This window comes from Hyalella azteca, unplaced genomic scaffold (genome assembly GCF_000764305.2).
Source record: "Hyalella azteca isolate HAZT.00-mixed unplaced genomic scaffold, Hazt_2.0.2 contig16621, whole genome shotgun sequence".
In the NCBI taxonomy this organism is placed as follows: Eukaryota; Metazoa; Arthropoda; class Malacostraca; order Amphipoda; family Hyalellidae; genus Hyalella; species Hyalella azteca.
The window spans coordinates 1-20,456 of NW_025946437.1; the positions used below are offsets into that span (position 1 = coordinate 1).

The window sequence follows — 20,456 nt, forward strand, 5'->3', positions numbered from 1 at the left end:
CACAGCCGTACCCTGCCCGAGGCAAGTGAGTTGAGTGTCGGTCCGCAGGCACAGCCGTACCCTGCCCGAGTCAAGTGAGTTGAGAGAGTGGACGCGTGTACAGCGGGGCTTAGGATTCATCGGTTAGAGGAAGGAATAAACTAATTGAAACTACGCTGCTGGGAAATGTTGATGTTAGTGGGGGATCATTTGTGTACTCGGCATTGAAGTTTAACTTTTATGCCTCATATGATACACAATTATATTACAACGTGGTTATCTTTGACGGATATAGAGAGTAATTTTATGACCAATGATTGCATCAGAAACAGAGAATTGATGAACAGTGCATTAACTCATCCACCGAGAGCAAGGACCACTTGGAGCGCACATGGGTATGGCGGTTAACTGATCGCTGAAAGATACTTGGATAATGCAATATAACAAAATAAAATGAATCCAACTAACTTCTAATCCGTGATCATCTAACTCGAATTTTACCCCTAATGATAGCTACAAAATTATGCCGACTACGAAATGATCACAGCACTATTTTCTACAAATATTTTTATAATAAGGCCCAGTAAAAAAATGCAAAATTTCCCAGTAAAAACTTGGAGCGAAGAACGATACAATTCTACTTCAGGTTTAAGCTCATGGAAAAATGATAAACTAAAATAGTAAGCTCTGGTGGCCCTAAGCAGATTTATTCAAGCATAGATGGGTCAATTCTATGAATAAATTATTAATTAATACAGCAAATCGCAGGAGCAGATGATACAAAACATGAGTGAACGGAGACGATTATCCTAGTAATAAACTCACCTGGTTGAGTGTTAACACAAACGCCAAGATTGAGGCAAGGGTCGTAGCGGCACTCGTCGACGTCTATACACGCGGTGCCGTCACGCGACAGTTCCTCGCCGACAGCGCACCTGCCATTGCGTACAATTTTACATGAAAACCGAACCTATATACTAATCGGATAAAATTTTGATTTGCGATTAAAATTTTATAATTTGAATTGTGTGATTTAAAATAGAGATTGTTTGTGCATTGATAGAGAAAAATTACTGCGAAAAGTTGGATAATTCTTGCTCAGGTGAGAAAGTAATTAGGAATAGGATATACAAATTTTGGATGCAAGTAACGTAAATGGCTTGGAAAAATGGTACACAATATAAAGACTGTCGGCTTCAAGTGGGCAAGCTACGGACCATCAATAATCAACATCCGGGGATTTTTAACAACGAAGATTCCGCTACAAACCCGCAGGTTGCTAGGCCCCAGCTGTGGCCGCAGGTTAGAGGTGGAGGACAGCTGGTGTTGGTGCACACAGATGGCGACGTGCAGCCCGCGATGACGTTTGCATAAGACGTTACTGAGCCAGCTGCATGCCTCATATTCTTGCTGCTGCTGTTGTTCTTATCAGCAATATCAGGCAAGGGCAGCAAATGTCCGAAGACGCGCACGGCAGATAAACAGCCTTTCAGGAAAAAAATTAATCGATTCGAACAATTTTGAGGTGCGTATTTTTTATAGTATGAGTTTTCATTCAATATGTTTATTTATGACATGTTATAAGTTTTTGAGCTGAAATTAATATAATGTGATGTAAAATAAAAAAAACATCACACATAGAGAAATAGATTCCAATCGTAAATTATTTCCACTTACATCTTATAACCTCTTCTTAATATTTCAAGACGAATAAAACAAACAGTACTGAAAATAATTAAAACATTGAACTTATTCATTCATGTATGGAAGCATCGAAACGTTTTCTACAGGCTGAATACAAACAAATGCACATATCACACCATTATTAAAATCGTTCCACAAGCTGCCTCCATCCCGCTCGACTCTATTCCTCGTCAGACGGCGGGATCGAGATCGTTTCCTGCGGGAAAATTTGAAATATTCGGAGCCAGGGAGCCGAAGACCCGCCGATCTTCCAGAGACCCGCCGCTGCAAGTTCGATCGGTTGCTATACGAAAGAGCCTTGCGTTGCTTCTGAGTAGAGACAGGAGTTTTACCTTTAACGAAATTTGATGAAGATAGTAGCAATTTCTCAGTTGCATCTGGAGAATCATGCTTAATTTTAACTGATCCCTTTGAAAAATCAAGGGATTTCGGGGCCTCATCCACAGATTGCTGCGCCACGTCCAAAGATCTAGTGGCCACATCCCCAGATGCAGGATCTACATCCAGAGATCTTGGGAGAACATCCATAGATCTCGTGGCAACATCCGCGTGTCTGAAGAAAACGTCTGAACCCTCAGCCAGACCTCCCAGCCACACGCCGCCATGTCTGCTGACGCTGAAAGGTAAACTCCGCAGCTCTGGCAGCAGAGCGCTGGCGTACGTGTCTTGCTCAAACCTCTTCAAACCTTAACTCGATTTGCGCCCAATACTCGGGCGGGGTGAAGGCAAGAGCGACGTTGACGTAACTCTTGCTGAGGAAGAAGAGAGACGGCGCCTCGGTCGTACAGCTGGCACCCGCCCGCCCCGGTGTGCACTCGCACTGCTCCGCGCCTGGCGACCCCTGGCATCTGCGGTGCCGTGACGTAGTCAATAAATCAAGGAGCTCAGCAGACATATTCTCATTAATATTACTAACAAGTTTACTTTATACAAGAGGAAAAAAGAATGATGACAAGAGATACTATGAGGCGAGGCATAAAATGAATTATCGGTTATTCACGAGAATAAACATTTTTTTGTAAGGAACGTAGTTCAGTGGTGACAAAACGATCCCAGAAATAGACAAGTATCAATTGAAGGCTGATAAATGACAGTGCATCAAATAAATGCCATCAAATAATATGTATTTAGAAAAAACGTTCACATTAATTAAAATAATTTACTTATTCGAATTAAAATTTATGGCAAGAAATCGCAAGCACATTGAAGTGTGGCGGCATAAGAAGAAAACTTTCAGTTCACTATTACGGATGAATTAGGAGTTATGCTGCAAATAATATTAACGCGAACTATCCTGACAAGGTGCTTCTATTATCTAACCAAAAACTTGTACACATTTCATCAAAGTTATGAAAGAATGTAAAGTGATGGATAAGCAAAAGAGAATTCAAGTCTACAAATTAAAAAAGTAAAGGTTCCAATTTCGTACGAAGGCGGCGGTACAAGAGACAAAAGTTGCCACCGGCGAATTTTGAACAATTGAAAGGGAGGAACTCGACGGACAACAACGCTTCGATTTTCATAGCCTAACATTACCCATTCATATCGTTCAGTGAGAATATCGAAGCTAAACTTGTTTCAATGAACAATAAGCATAACGGTACCGGGCGTTGCGAGGACAAGCGTTCGAGGGCCGGAAGCAGGAGAGGGCGCAAAAAAAATTTGGGATGATGAATGCTGGAATTATTAAGGAGTTAACGGGACAATCGATAAGGCGAGGAGAAAATTATTCAACGGTTACAAAATATTGAGAAAATTGCGACGAAAATTCAGAAAGTCCATGGAAAATTCAATGAGTATTTAAGTTACTCTGCTTGGTCAGGAATGGGTTTAAATGCCTCCGACGAGCTACCGATACCGTGATTACCTTGCAACGAAAGCACAATACAAACATGTGTTTAGAGATACATAAGAATAATTCATATGCTTGAAATACATTCAATGCGAGTAATATATGCATAAATCGGTGTTACCATTTAATTCATTTTGTATAGCTTTGTTCGTTTTTGTCAGCACAGATTCATTTACCCATCTCTGATACTCAAAATTGCTTAAATCTACACTCTTTTCACCTCATTAATCCAAAAAATGTCGAGTCGATGCCAAGCATTGCCCGAGATACTTTTCTGCAGAGTCAAACTTTTCGGAGGTTTTCGCCCGCTACTCCTGACGACGAACTTGGGTTTTCCGTCATCGAGGAGCAGGCTGAAGAGTCGAGAATTTTTATCGACACGTGACTGAGAGCTGAGAATGTTACCAGTTTTGTGCTGAGTCAGCACGAAGATGGTGATGTGCAGTTGTGAACAAGTGGGTAGGGAGGGCAACACCATGGATGAGGGTACAGATGAGTTTCCTGATCGAGAACCAAGACCGAATGGCCCGAAAAGCCGGGTGAGAAGTTTGCAGTGCGGCCCCACCGTATGGCCCGGACAGTTACATCTGCCCGATACAGAATAATTATGATGGAGAACTTTATTTAGTTCACAAAACAGTTCCAGATTCTTATTTTCTTGCATTTATTTGGATTACACAGACATAAATCTAATGCAGGCAGCCAAGGTCACCAGTTAATTTGAGTAACCACCAAGTGCGAGTCATTGATACTCGAGAAGTGCAGAGCTTCACATGAAAAATTGATACAATCAAAAGAGATAATGGCCAGCTGCTCATAATATTTCGGCACAACGCGGTGCCCAGGCCGGTACCTGGGCTCGGGCGCGGCATGAGGCAGGCACTTGCCGCCGTTGCGGCAGGCGCGCCGGCAGCCAAGGTCACCAGTTAATTTGAGTAACCACCAAGTGCGAGTCATTGATACTAGAGAAGTGCAGAGCTTCACATGAAAAATTGATACACTCAAAAGAGAAAATGGCCAGCTGCTCATAATATTTCGGCACAACGCGGTACCCACGCCGGTACCTGGGCTCGGGCGCGGCATGAGGCAGGCACTTGCCGCCGTTGCGGCAGGCGCGCCGGCTGCAGGGCGGCTGTCGCGCGGCCGTGACGGCGCGCGCCGAAGTCAGGCTAGCAAGCTGCCCGCGCTCCTCTTCGGCCCCGTCCTGCGCTGGACATCTGAACAGCGAGTGGTACTTGAGAGGAGGTTAGCGTTATCTTTCGTTTAAAATTTAGAACGTGATAGAGAGATTTCGTATTCATGTCGCTAATGGTAGTTTTTACTTTTTAGCGACGAGTGTCAATGTAAAAAGTTTGGTTGTGTCCAAAACGAGATACTGATTTGGATTTTAAAATTGGTAATGCACTTCTTAGCCAATATTCGGCGTGCTTTAGAATTAAAGGTTTTGAATTGATATTTTTCCGTTTATTTCAAATCAGGGTATAGTATCTATCATTAGCAAATCCTTGATTTAAAAATAAAATGAAACTCGTGATGCTTTTCGGAATTTAAAAGATTTAAAAATAAAATGAAACTCGTGACGCTTTTCGGAATTTAAAAGGATCTAGTTCTGGTACAACGAATTAGGGGACTTCAGGGCTAACAAAATTGGCGGAAACTTGTAGCTTGAACAGTGCAATAGCTATTCCCAAATAGGTTGATTGAATATTAATGCTTAAATCTTTGTATGTCCAATTCGTGCTCTATTTCGAAGTTTTTCGTTAATCAAATATTAATCAAGAGTAATCAAATTAGGAGAGTAAGTTTAGTGTTGACGACTAAACACAGCCAAATAAAAAATGTAAATAAAAACAGATAGGGGACATTCCTCAACTTTAATATAGCGACAAAAAGAAGTCACTATAGTATTTTTGTAGGCAAAAACTGTAATTTTTCACCTGCAGGAAGATTCTATGCGCAGGGAAGGCCCGGCGTGGCTGCGATCGCCGGCATCTGCGAGGTGCCAGCGCTGGCCCAGCGTCGCGATGTCGCGGCAGCAACAGCGGCACGCAACTCGTCGTGACGCGCACTCGCCCAGCGCCGCAACGCCCGCGCCCAACACAGCCGCTCCGACTGCGGCCTCGATCTGCCGTGCCCCGACCGTGCGTTACAGGATCAGGGCAGTGATCGAATATTGCGTGTATAGAAACAAATTATTTCTATATTAAGATTAGCAGCATTTTAGTTAATAAGTCATACCTTGTGTTGATGCTGGAATATTAGAGACTCCAGAGAGAATCCGTGCTGGCTTTCCGGTGACCGTTGAAGCAACCACACTCTGGTGTGGCTATCATGGCTGAGCTGTATGGTTTCTACAGCCACAGCCATGACGTGTGGCTGAATGGCTGACATACCGTGGGACTTCAGACAGTCTGTCCCTGCTTCAGCAGAGTATTCAGCAAGCTGCTGATTCAGCAGCTTCAGGAGTCGGTCCAGCAAAGATTCAGAAGAATCTGAGTTTGGTTCCTGAAATGTTTTCAGCTGTGTTACCAGGCCGATAACTATAGACAAAATTCGCATCATAGACTATCTCAAAATTCACCACAAAGTCGCTGAAGCGGGACAAATAGGCTACATTTAACAACTTTCAGGGTTTCTATCCATGAGTCTACCATACAAGCATGATAAAAAACTTAATGTATTGCAAGGGGCACAAAATATAATTCATTAAATAAAGAATTATAGTGATCTTATAAGCTGATAAGACTATATTCGTTAGATGAATCATAATACTCACGTCTAAAATAAATATAGGTTGAAACTGCTGGTGTTACACAGAAGCCGAAAGTTGCCAATACTAAACATATTACGCATACTCTAGTTTTAGGTGTGTGTTAAGGACGATTGTTCAGGTTGAAGCCCTGGTACTGATTAGTAAAACCCTACATCCAAAGAAATGATGTCTGCACTTCTTACCTTTGATCACGTCCGTAGAAGAGCGGCGGCATACAACAAAACACAGAATGTTAAAGCGGAGCCAAAAGTTGGTCCGCTACATCACCACTGACCTCAGCGTCAGAACTCGTCAGGAGGTCACGAGGCAGGATGGCGAGGTCGACTGGAGTAGATCTGAGCGCTTCATCAACTCCGATGTTGCTGACGTCAGCGTAAACGGTGAGCTCTTGCTCATCGCCCGACGTTGACGAGAGTAGCAGCTTCGCTTCATGCCTGCAAGTATAGATATAAGTGAAATACAATTGAGTCGCGTCAGCCTGGACAGGCTGTAATTTTAACACAGTTGCAAACAAGAACTCGAGCAATCAGTGGGGCAAGCGGAGATGCTTGGGAACGAAAACTTTGTTGAATTTAAATGCCATTGCCATTCGAAATTCAGATCAGCCCATTGTCAGCAAGATTCAATAAAGTTTACATCACACTTGACAAAATTCAGGTATCGCCCTAGCTTATGCTCACGAGTCGCTATATTCGGCTTAGAGCTATTCAGTTCTGGATCTACTTTGCCACTCAATTGAAATAAACTTCTGGTCAGAATCTGCTTTCCAGCTTTCTAGTTTCTTGTCTCACCGAGTTCTATGCGGCGCCTATTTCAGGGTAGGGCCCACATCCAAATTTTGCTAAGGACGGGATGGATTTACACCAAAGAATTAACTTCTGGCTACATTGCAGTAATGATATTTCACCAGAAAATCGTAAAGGCCGTTTTTAATTATGGCATTCCTCTCATGGCCCAATACTGTGAAAGACAAGGAATGGGAATAAATATAAATAAAGTGAAGGGAATAAACATAAATCTTCCTTCATCAACTCATCCTGATTCAAAATAATTATAAAACACCCACCGTCCCAGGCCAGCTGCAGGGTCCAGCAGTAAAAATCCTGAGTCGCTATCCAGGTGGATTCCAGAATTAGATCCCAGCCATGTAATTCTAGCGCTGGGTTTATTTAATCCACGGCTAGAATTACTAAAAACAATTTCAGTCTTAGGGTGAGGCTTATCGGAATTGAGCCTGAATTTATTCCAGAATTTATAAGACACAGCATCCGTTTCAGCGTTGGTTCCGTGGCGTTGCGTTGCAGCGCCAAGAAAGGGCAAGTGAGGGAGACGCCCGATGGGAGCATTAGAGGTTGCCTGCAGAATGTTCTTCAATATTCAATCACATATTCATACACACAAGGAAATGATACATAATTGCAACAGTAAAATGACATGCACCTTATAAATAACTATCTCAAATGAGCTTCCTTACTTCCCGGATAAATATTGAGATAAATGTAGTAATAAGATAAGATGTCGATCTGTCATCGCCAGATTGACACATGGCAACGGCTGGCAGGGATCACGACAACTGTCAGCAGCCCTTTAAACTGTCATCAGTACTCACGTGAACTGCTATAAGTTAGACAGGCTGCAGTCATAACTATCAGCCGTGCTCAAGTGAATTGGCAGCAGTATCATTATTCCTCATCACCACCGTGCAATACGAACAGCACAAACAGTGGTGATGAGTCACCAGCAATACGAATGTCAGATATCGGATATATTCACCTGAGCTGACACGACAGTGGCAATCTTAACGACACCGACGTCTCGGTGAGCTGACTCAGCTGAATGAGGCACCAGAGTCAGAGTTATCTGACGTCGCATGGGCGGTGAACCAGCGTCTGACAGTGTCAGTGGCACTGACACAGCCGAAACAAGCGACTTCAGCGTCAGCAGTTCTGCTGCCACCACAACCCCACCGCCAGCGGACACTAGTCCTGATGAATTGTGTTTTCTTCAGTCGAAATCGATACAAAGTAATTGTAATTGAACTATTCAGTTATGCCCCGTGAACAAATTGATAATTAATATTGATAAAATATTCTATCCACAAAATTTATATACGGACATTACTATTGGCGCGTGAGGGTATGTGAGAGCAGGAGAGCAAGCACAGGACAAGAGATTCTTGTGCACCGCATTTCGTAAGAGGTGATGCGAGATCCGCGCTGACTATGCCAGTAAATAGTTCAATTGCTGATAATTTCATTCAACTCTTAATTTGGATCCAAGTTCAAATAAAAAACAAACATCTATAATTGAAAAGAAACAAGAAACTCTTACACACAACATTCGGGAATACAGAGAATGAGAAAAGTTTTGTATTGACCATCCCAAGATGATGCGGTACCAAATATTCGGTACCGGATCTACGAACCAATAATGCGTGCTGATGAAAAACTGCAAATGGTCTGCATCACATCAATTGACGACACCATTTTCTGGCAGATAGAAACTCACGAGATGTTTTTATCGCTGCGATACGTACCGGCAATGCGATGAATTGCACTTTTTCAATTGTATTTCAACCACTTCGAGGTTAATGAATAAATCACCAGGGTTAGAGTAACAAATCCTGGTTGAATTGCTCACCAGGGTTGAAGCTAACCCTGTACCCGGTATCGTCCGTGAGGTTAGGTTCGAGTTCAAAGGGCGGGCCATGACCCTGAGACAAGTCGTCAGGGTCGTCCAGGGTCAAGGTGAAGGGAACCCTTGACCCTGCAGGCAACCCTGGCAATTCCTTATCGCTGCGCCCTGCCATGGGGGGGAGCTGCACTCTAGAGCCCCCCAGCAGCAGAGGGGGGTTGTCGTTCACGTCCTCAACGCTCACCTGAGGCACCGACACGAGACGCATTTAAATAGAGCGGATATGAATTAGTTAAAATTCTGTTCAGATTCAAGTTTGAATTTGGATGAATTTGATAAAGGATGAGAATAAATTTCAAGTTGATAAGGATTATAATCCGAATATTGAAATTCTGCTCAAATTCAAGTTTAAATTTGGACAAAAGGATGATAATAAATTTCAAGTTGATAAGGATTATAATACGAATAAAGTGCTCATCTGAGTGGACTCGTGTGGGAGACGCATTGGATTCAATAAGGCTTCGGCACGGATGTTTGACCCTGCGAAGGAGCCTTGAATCTTCAACTAAAATTCACTAAGAAAATTTCATTAAAATTTATCGCGAATTTTTTGCTCAGAAATACCATGAGCATGCACAACAAGAAATAACCATGGATGCCTAACTGTGATATGTTGTGGACTTCACCTAAGAGGACTCGTAAGCTTTCAGCCAGAAGGTCTCGTTACTCATCATCTACCTGTATAAATTATTGAGAGATGGTAATAGTTAAAAGTAATGTGTGTCGTCACCATGGGCTCGAGTAGTAGTAGTAGTAGAATGGTTTGCTAGCGCTTCAGCTTTCAAGCTATTTCGCGCCGGAGGTCAAAATGTAACATCGCCAGAAGGCGGAAGGTCTCAATTATTCAAAGTCTCAAATTATTCATCACCCACAAGGGGTGGAAGGTCTCAGTTGTCCAGCCCGCTGAAGCTGTCTCGAAAGAAGCAGCGTTAGCATCTCAAAGAGACGAAGTGACAAGGAGGGACAAGTGAAAAGCAACAGAAACGAAAACACTCGAACAAGAGGTCGCTTACAAGGGACGTCGGCCGCCCACACGAGAGAGACAGTGAAGGGAAGTGTAAGGAATCCTACCTACATAATAATTTAATGTAAGGAATCCTACCTACATAATAACTTAACCCCACAACTGAGACCTGCAGTCAGACACCGCGAGCTCAGCGGTGGGGCGCTCAGGAACAATCCTCCTAGGAACGTGAAATCCCATAGGACTTCTGACGAGCACAGACACACGTCAGAAGTCCCCCATGAAGAGTCCATGCGCTTGAGTACCGTGATCCNGAGAGTCACGGGTACCGGAGAGAGTGAGTCACTTGTGCCAGAGAGAAAGAGTCCCGCCTAGAGAGTCACGGGTGCCAGAGAGAGAGAGAGTCACGGGTACCGGAGAGAGTGAGTCACTTGTGCCAGAGAGAAAGAGTCACGCCTAGAGAGTCACGGGTGCCAGAGAGAGAGAGAGTCACGGGTACCGGAGAGAGTGAGTCACTTGTGCCAGAGAGAAAGAGTCCCGCCTAGAGAGTCACGGGTGCCAGAGAGAGAGAGAGTCACGGGTACCGGAGAGAGTGAGTCACTTGTGCCAGAGAGAAAGAGTCACGCCTAGAGAGTCACGGGTGCCAGAGAGAGAGAGAGTCACGGGTACCGGAGAGAGTGAGTCACTTGTGCCAGAGAGAAAGAGTCCCGCCTAGAGAGTCACGGGTGCCAGAGAGAGAGAGAGTCACGGGTACCGGAGAGAGTGAGTCACTTGTGCCAGAGAGAAAGAGTCACGCCTAGAGAGTCACGGGTGCCAGAGAGAGAGAGAGTCACGGGTACCGGAGAGAGTGAGTCACTTGTGCCAGAGAGAAAGAGTCCCGCCTAGAGAGTCACGGGTGCCAGAGAGAGAGAGAGTCACGGGTACCGGAGAGAGCGAGTCACTTGTGCCAGAGAGAAAGAGTCACGCCTAGAGTCACGGGTGCCCATCCGGAGTCACAGATAGCGTATCCGTAAACGTATAATAGACAAGGCTACGGAGCATGACTGTGATCCAAAATAAACAAAATTTTTTGATTTGGAGAGTTCAAAATAATGTGAGAAGTACCCGTAAGTGGAACAGAATACTTCCTTACCCAGCGCTATTTTGAAAGAAAATAGCGAAAATAATAGGAAATATATTTACAAACAATATTAATCCTAATATTTATTTTGTCCTACTACTATGTTCATAACATATTCAGTATTTCGATGCACAAATTAGCTGCTCCTGGGAAAACCTCGACTTCATAACGGAGTTCTGAAGTGAATTGTTTCTAAGCGTAAAAATTATTGGGTTTAATCAAGGGACATGCGCTATATAGTTGAGTTGTGTGTTGCATGATTCGCGAACTTTTCATAATAATTTAGTTTAAGATCCTTCCTTCATGATATTTGGTTCTTCCTTGCGGACACGGCGCTTGAGGTTCCCATAACGTGCAGCTTCGAATGAAGAATTAGGTTGAAAATCCGGTTATATATAAGTTCAATAATGAGATTCGTTACACAACAGAATTAACATGCGCGTACTGCATTTATTCATCGCAGCGGAGCGCTTACTTAACATAATGAGGAACAACCTGCCACATAACAACGCACCTGGTCGGTGACCTGCACTCTGAAATTGAGTCCTGCTCTGTGCTGGGGGTTCTCAAAATCCAGCGGCACTCTAGAGAACAGGTCTGCACCAGCTGCGCCGGCTCTCACTTCCACCAACTGCCAGCCGAGCCCGCTTCTCGGCACCACCTGTAGTGCGCGTGATGAACACTATACGATGTTTTCTAGATGAAGTATGAATCAGACATTAAACATGCACGTATGGGTGAAGTACAATGTAAACAAGAGACTGAATTGTCAACAATGTGAATCAATAACCTCAACTGGGAGAATAATCAACCAGAAATTTATATGCCGACAGGCTGAACTTTTATGGTGTATTTACGTCAGCAAGGTTTTAACTGCCGTAGCAAATGCACTGGCGCAGCAAATGCACCAAATGCACTGGCGTAGTAAATGCACTAGCGTAGCAAATGCACTGGCGTGGCAAATGCACTGGCGTAGCAAATGCACTAAATGCACTGGCGTAGTAAATGCACTAGCGTAGCAAATGCACTGGCGTAGCAAATAGTTTACGTTGCCACTATATCACACTTTTTCAGCGTAAAAATAAATGATGAACTTGATTTAATGATAGAACCCAAAAAGCGACTGTAATATTATTGATAGGGAGTCTGGAGCTTGTCTTACATCGGCCAGTTGCATCACTTTCCTCGCTCGCCTGTAAGGCGACTTTTTCAAGCGAGGACCAACGAAGTTACGTTGATAAATTCACTATAGATAATGTGATATGAAGATGTTTTTCTACAAATGCGTCCATGAATTAAAAGCTCCTCGTAATAAGAAAGGAAATCAATAATTACCCGGTATGCAAACACATTGCTTTCATCAGGACCAACCACCACGAGAGTCGTAATGAAATTTTCAGAGAAGTTGCTGCGAGAATTGGACGCTGGAAATTCTACGTTGGAAGAAAACATAGCGCTAGAAGATGAACCTCCATTCGGCAACGAATCTTCGATGGGCGATAAAATTACGCTGGATGATGAAGCGTCGTGAGAGGACGATGCTCTGTTGGATGACGATATTCCATGGGACGAAGAATCATCGTAAGATGGTTGACGATATTCAGGGACCGAAACTTCCACGTGAGATTGCACGAAGGAAGGAGGAACATCGTTGACGTCGTCGATGTTTACGTTAACGCTGCAAGTACCTGAACAAACATTTATCTTATCTTATAAATGCAAGCTTAATTCTGCAGGAATTAAATAACATCTTACGGTAACTTACAATTTAACAATGATTTGATTAATGATTAATTTGAAAAAAAGTTAATTAAGTTATGGCCAACCAGAACTTAGTGACATTAGTTTTTTTCATTCGGTATGCAGAAGAGTAAAATAAATTAAAGAAAATTACCACATGCATTTATTTTTGCCGAGGTCTTCGGAACAAACGTAACATGGATCAAGCTACTGTACTTCATGTGATACGGTAGTAAGAGAAATATTAACTGGCGTTTGCGAGAAGCGTTTAGTTAAAAACGCTTTACTCATCACACGAGACACTACATAAAAACTAAAGCTCTGCCGAAGTCTCTAAAAGCCAGCTTAGAGCGGCCTTGAAAGAACCAAATTCATAAGCAGCGCTTGCAATAAAATAAAGAATGCGTTAAAGAAATGCCGCTGTGGCGTTCGTCTGGCGAAAGCAAACAAGTTGTGACGCATCTTATATAAAAGCTGCATTAATAAAGAACGTACGTACAGAATCAACAGATATTTCTAAGATTATTAATGATATATTCCAATTTATTGTGACGTAAGAAAAGACTTAAATTATTGTAGCTAATCTAAATTATATATCAGTTTTGAAACCAGAAAGCCTGAATGTATCTGGAGTTAGTATTAGTAAAATGCGATCAAATGTTTCAACATAAAATATTAATAAATTAAACCGTTTACAGATTAAAAATTTAAATCCATGAAATAATGTTAACTAACGCTGAAAAGTAGGACGAGTTCACTTGTTAATTTAAAGACACGGAAGTATACAGCAGTTTTCATGAATTAAAAAACACAGCTAACGGTTTATTATTTCAAATTCATAGATTGGGCGGTTCATCAGTAAAAATACGGAGGTATTCAACGGTTCTCATGAATGAAGGATGATGATAACGGTTCATACGTTCACATTGAACGGATCGCGTATCAGGATACGTTTGGACTTTTGACGCAGAGGTTACCCCAATGAAATAAATGTTTCATTGCTCACAGGAACGGGTTTAAATTTTCAATCATATAAACACACATATTTTACGTGAAAAAATGTTCACAAAATCACGCACGAATTCCTTAGAAATTATTATATAAGCTGGCCGCCCTGCAACGACGACAACCGCGATGCTAGAAAAACATGAATCGCAAATTTTGTACTCGAGAGGCACTGGTGGACTTTCTGGCGTTCTTCAGTACGCTAAATAAATAAATTTATTTAATTAAGTGGTAATTTTTTTGTCCTCTCACGGTAATCAAACCAATTTTTACTAGTTCTTCTTTTCAAATGATTGAACTTCTCATTGAATTGCAATATTGAATTTTACAAATTTTACTTGAATACAAATTTCAATGAAATTCAACAAAGTTTGCGGTCTTGAATGGACTGTACAGATAATTGCTACACTCATCGCTTCAATTCGAAGAAGTAAAGCAGTGTAGTGAGTCAACCCATGAAAGACGCTTGTATTCTGAGCTGAGCGAGGGATGGGAAACGATCTTCGTCAGTGTCGAAGTAGAGGCATGATAGGAATTCCATTCATTTTGTATATAGCTACTTGGTAATTACATAAACCCTCTTCAAACAGAGAACGCATTAACAAAGAGAGTTAAATCTTGCACAATAATTTCATGTTTGCGATGATATCAGAGAGCGAGTCGTGAAAAGGTATTCAGCATAATTAATTGTTAGGCTGAAGAACTCCTTTACAATACTCAATTTGGGAGAAAACGTTTGAAATTTGAAAGTTACTATATGAGTATATTTACGGTATCATCTGGTGATGGTAACGCAGCTACACGAGTTGAATTAAAATACATTTGTTTTAATCCATCAGATTGAATTATCCAAATAGACGGTTAGCAGCGCGTGGAAAGTTTGTTCGAGTTTAGCAAGCAGTTTTTGAGGAGCGGAATATAAGAAGTTCCTTTTTCCGACTTATTTTAAACGGTGCCTAAAGCCAACAATCGAAAACTAAAAGTTTCGAAGTCATGAGTAAAAAACAGAGAAGACTTGCACCTGAAAGTTGAATTAAACTGTTATGGTCCTAACAAAAATTATTTGCGTCATTTACTGCGTTTTAGCAATATATTAATTAATCGATGAGCTATTAATTTTTCGGAAAATACTAACATATTCTGGAATTAAGATCACATGGTCCTTAAATCACCAATTTACCAGGAATTTGAAAGCAAAGAATATATTTTAGTTTTTTCATTAGTTTTTATTTATTATTAACATATTTCACTTTCAAAGATCCCTCTCATGTAGGTATTTTCTTTTAATATCTCAATCTCCAACACAAGTCTATCAAATTTACCGTGAAGCTTCTATGCAACAATATAGTCTATCTTTCTCGATTGCAAGGTTGTACATCTGATGACCGTCTCCAGACTTGTGTTTTCCGAAAATTGACGTATACCAGCTTAAACACCAGCTTTTTTAGTTTTTGTTCATTTCGTTTCAACTTAAATGGGATTCAAACGTTATTAAACCACGGCTTCCGTATTTGCTCTACTTTCCATGCTACGCATACTGAATTTGAATATTTGCGCAGTAAATTTTCACTGACTAGGTTTCCGTCACAATTGCATGGTGTATACTCAAATCAAGAAATTCACATCTAAGCAATATGCTGAGGTTTTTTACCGAGCGAGACGATAGGTGTTCATTGTTCTTTTCCTTACTTTGGGCCCGCATCTGAGACTATGGCGAATTAACTGAAAGCACTATTCGCTATATACCTACTGAATGTAAATCTTTATGTATTGTTAAAGAAAAAAATTAAAATCTGCTCGTTTTTCAAGTACAAAGATACTCTCCCTGTTACTGTGCGATCGTCCCCAGTATATTAATATAGTTGTGAGCAGTGCGCATCTGCGTATGTCGGTATACCATCAAGCAATTTTCATTTTAGGCATGCGGAGCATATAGAGGCAGGAGTTATAGAAAAGAAACCTATTTACGCATCCCCCTCATTCAGCCGTACGCATTTGTGCCGAACAGTTTAACGTCCCGACGTCCAGTAGTGATTCTAGAGTTTTAGCCTTCGCAATCGGAGTTTCTGGCCTACGAATTTTTGAATCATTGTATATTTTTTAACAGAAGCACAGTATAAATGCCGCTTAGAGTTCCTATACTCTACAAATTGTAATAGCTAGTTCGTTCTGCTCATGTTTATCTTATTCATATTTGTTTTCACTTTTCGATATAGGTTTTAATGTCGTCAATATTAGGTGAATTGTTTGAATGTGAATTTTAGGTTACTAATTGTTGGTACCCGAGTTCTAGGTTTTGAACTAACGATGGAGCTCGACTCCGAAACGTTTACTCTTAAAAGAAATGGTGAACTTTTTGGCCATTTTTTTCGCTTTCAAATTCATATTCTGAAATTTTTGGGTAGATTTCAATTTTTTACTCCAATTTCAAGAATTGTAATTGTTCATTCGTAATGATTCGTTATTCTTTCTTTTATTTAAAAACTTGTAGAGAATATTAATGAAATTTCAAGTATTGTTTAAAAAATCAATTTGATTAACTCTGGGGCTTCCAGTAACAATAAATTCGTAAAATATTAAAAGAACGTAGCCTGTTACGAACTGTTTCATTTCATTCAGTATTGAAAAAAATGGTTATAATAGATTCCATTGCAAAGTATTTCCATTACACTTAATAACCTACATAAGAGTACAAATCGTGAATAAGTTAATATATGCTCAGTCATCATTATGACGAATAGTTGCGATGCTTATCATTCAACATAGTCTACAAAACGATTCAGAAAGATCAGCGTCAACATTTAAGCTCATTCCCTCTCTCTTCGTACTAAAACCCAAATGTCCGGCCATTGATACCCGGCTCCAAATCTGCCTGGAAACGGGCATGGACGGAAAGCCCTTAAATTGTATGTATATGTAACGCTGTGGAATTCCTGCCATAACGCGGCTGCTCCCTGCCCCGATTCTTATCTAGGGGTAGTTTCCGAGGATTTCGGCTCGAATACTGCTGCTAAACTGCTTTCCGGTAGTGAGCGGCACAGAATGCGTTTCAAAATTTTAACCGTTCGAGACCTTGCTCATAACTGAGTTCCTACATATAAAAATATTCGTCACTCACATGAGGCGAAAGATTCAAATTCAAATGTCTCTGGGGATGAAGCGCAACAATAAGGAGATGAGCATCACAAATAGGGCAAAGGAAAATAATGGGCAACACAGCCTATAATTAAAGGTCCAAGTGCCTATAAGATGGGCCAAAAAATCAAATTTATTATTTTAAATTTGCGGATAACCCACCTTGAAGACCTCCTCCGTCAGTAGCAGCAAGCACAATCCCGTAAGACTTGGTGTGCTCCCTGTCTAGACAGCAGACGGCAGTACTCAGAGCTCCCGTTTGCCTGTCAACAGTGAACATAGGCAGACCGGAGCTCTCATCAATGATGTTCTTCAGCAGCGAGTAGGACAGACGGGCGTTGTCACTTTCATGTGGGTCGTCAGCGTCGTAAGCCGACATTACGACCACGGTCGTTCCTTTAAAAGGATGAGGATATCGTGTAAAATTAAATAATTTTGACAAGTCAACGTGAACACGTTCTCTGGATGAATTGTGAAGTTGTGACCTAATCGCGTTTTTAGAAAACCCCGATTCTCGGTATATAAAAAAATGTTGGCTCACAGTGTTTCGGTGCTCGTGAGACGCTGCATGCTGTCCTTAAGAACGTATATCACAGATCCTAACCGGAACTGAGCTTTTGGCTAAACGAGTTGCTCTAGGGGACTAAAAACTGCATTTGTGCGCCTTCCATTTCACGCCCTCTCCTTCAGACGCCTTACTTTGGATAGTAGATCTTTAACAATAGCACATGCGTTTTGGTTTGGCTTTGGTGTGGCTGGTACCGCAACACTCGCTTTCCTCTCTCGAGTTCATGAGGCCAATACCACCAGTACTTGAGATCAATTCTATGCGCTGTGCAGGGCTACTTATAGCGGCAGACGTGAAACAAGAGGTGCATTAACGGGCCCGATGCAGTGAAAGTGGCGTTGTCGCGGTGTTCACATTATTTTCTGTGAATTCAGTCGGGATTAGGGCTCTTAGTGGTCGTGCCTATTCCCTTTTTCACCTTGTTAAGCTTGAGCCCTCGGCATTCGCTGTTGACACTTTCAGGAGAAGCTGCAGCAAGTACACCTACGTTGCTGCTTCAGGATATTTGTATCGCAAGGACCCGCGAAGATACGTTGAAAAATTCACTATTCATTATGTAAAAAATGTGATCAGACTCCGTATTATCTGAACAGAAATTTCTTGAATGATTTGATGGACTGGGAGGCGAAGTTTGACCTGAAAAATTATTATTATTTATAATTTCTTACACTGACGTCTTGCTCTTGAAATGTCATATTTGCTCCTGAAAATCGTACGTAAAAAAGTTTGGCTGAGTATAAAAGAATTCTTCAGACTCAAACGCAACAACGCTAAGAAACGTCATAAAGTTGAAATGCAGTTCCCAGAAAAGTGAGCTCTTTTCATGATGTAAACTTACACATAAGATGAGGAGGTAATATGGAACGGAAAGAAACGCAGTTCAATCATTTGCACATTTTGTTGCAAATGTTGATGCTTCAGAGTTTTTCTTCGTTAAATGCCTGCAAGTTTTGTCTACTCAGTTTTAAAACGTACACTTGTAAAATATAAAATTTATAGCCTTACGCCGTACAAGACTTTATAATTAAGCATTGAATAACACATCTGCCATATCGTGAATTTTCTAAATCTGGCACGCCTGTTTAATAACCTACCAATTATGCCGACAATAACTTCATAAGAAATAACCGTAAAAATAAACAGTAAATTAACCAATTGGGCGTATAATAACTTAGTTTAGACAAAAAATATCAAACCCCAAGCAGTAAGAAGGTCGTAATTTCATCCAAACTTCAATAGAAATCTTGTTAACTTCTTGGACGTGAAGCGTTGCTTGTTCAAAATAACGATGCGGAGCTGCTAACTTTTTGACGAGAGAAATTTCTTGTCTAGAATCTCATGCCGAGAAAAAGACAATATCTCCTAAAATATTTCCAAAGCTTTTCTCCTGCTTGTTGGAATAATTGAAATTCGAAATTGAGGTAATAAATTTCTATGCATTTTATTTTGATTCATTTTCTTCATATTTATCAACAAGTAAAGACTTGGTAATAGTGTTGTCGGCTTTTGAAATTAATGGCAAACGCGACGATTAATCTTGAACGTGATTTGGTAATCGTTATTTGCAGCCATCCCTCATTAAATTTTATTTCAGGTGCGAGTGATCACTGTCAGTTTTCGTTATGTTAATTTAAGTTCAAAATGCATGTTGCTCTTCCTTTGCAGACTCCGAAGTGCTCCTAATAATGAGCTGTGCCTCATATAGTGGAGCGACTAGCTCCTTCGCAGACACTTTTGACTTTTATTGAATCCATACATAAAAATGCTTTACTAGATATGAGAACTGAGTTATTCTTCAAGCTTTATATATAATAAGTATCAGAATCTGCCCTTCGTCCACTTCTCCCACTTTAAATGTGTCCCCCCAAAATGCCTCTTAATAGCCTCTTAAAATTACAGCTTGGTCTCAAAATATTCAGAGGTGTGTGGATAGGGTGGTAATTAAAACTTTCAATCAGAAGTTCCATTTTACTTCGTGTTTTTTCTATTATATTGCGTTTGTATATTACTGTTTATGTATAAGCAGCAATAAACAATGAAAGAGAATGATTATTTCGCTAATAATCTTTTTGAGGTGCGTGATTTATTTATTCATTATCTGTACCTATATATTGTCTGTCTCAACAGAGTTTACGAATAAATGTTTAATGGGTTTAATGCCTCCGTATACAAGCCTAACAGTGAAGTTACTTTTTATGAAGTTGCGTGCGCCGTTGCTTGCCTTGCTATACAATTCAAAGTGTTCTTATTAAATATAAAACGTTTTTATTGCATCCTTATTTTGCAATATTTTTACAGTAAATGTTTCATCATTAAAAAAATGAATGAAAAACTCGTTATAATAACCTAAAAAAAGTTGTCACCTGCCAGCGAGTTCTCCAAGACGTGTGCGTCGATGACGTCATGCGGGAAGACAGGTACGTTGTCGTTGACGTCCTTGAGGTTGACGACGACGTCAGTGGAGGCCGTGTGCTGCCCGTCCGTAGCCGTGACCGTCAGATGCCAGCGCGCCTGACCCGTTGGTGCGTCACGGTCCAGCGGCTGAAAAATATTTGAAAATATTTTTACGTTAATGAATCTCGATCACTGAAGTAGCGGGTTCCTCTTTAATGTCTCATCCCTGATCTGATCTTTCAGGAGAGCAACGCATTAAAATACCTGCACGTTTCATAGTAAGTTCCAGTTAATTTTCATTTTATCATCCATTTCGTCCATTCATAGCAGTAGTCCTGCACAACTCTAGTGCAGCTGGCACAGCAGACAACACTGCGAGCTTCCAGCAGCTGCCGAGGTTTGCACCTCAGAAAGCTGAGATACGGAGCTCTCTATAAATGCAGTAGGCAGAATGCTTAGTAAAGTTGCCATTGATGCTCCAGGCCAAAATCCTTCCAGGTTTTAAAAGTTTTTTCGCCTGAAAAATGG

General features: G+C 41.2%; 2 protein-coding genes across 2 annotated transcripts; both read right to left on the reverse strand.

The window, feature by feature from the left end:
• Positions 1–6: 6 nt before the first annotated feature.
• LOC108675265 lies at positions 7–2,349 on the reverse strand (the record flags this gene model as incomplete). The annotated part of the gene is made up of 4 exons (XM_018163261.2): positions 1,800–2,349; positions 1,249–1,465; positions 805–914; positions 7–61 (listed from the first exon to the last, which is right to left on the reverse strand). Coding segments are annotated over exons 1-4 (794 nt in total), but the record flags the coding sequence as incomplete, so codon positions are not given.
• A 1,391-nt stretch (positions 2,350–3,740) lies between these two features.
• LOC108675266 (neural-cadherin) lies at positions 3,741–20,075 on the reverse strand (the record flags this gene model as incomplete). The annotated part of the gene is made up of 13 exons (XM_047884962.1): positions 3,741–4,122; positions 4,389–4,418; positions 4,630–4,752; positions 5,473–5,660; positions 5,774–6,040; positions 6,583–6,742; positions 7,375–7,664; positions 8,082–8,293; positions 8,949–9,186; positions 11,586–11,747; positions 12,422–12,774; positions 17,129–17,362; positions 19,898–20,075. Coding segments are annotated over 13 exons (2,817 nt in total), but the record flags the coding sequence as incomplete, so codon positions are not given.
• Between the last annotated feature and the right edge of the window lie 381 nt (positions 20,076–20,456).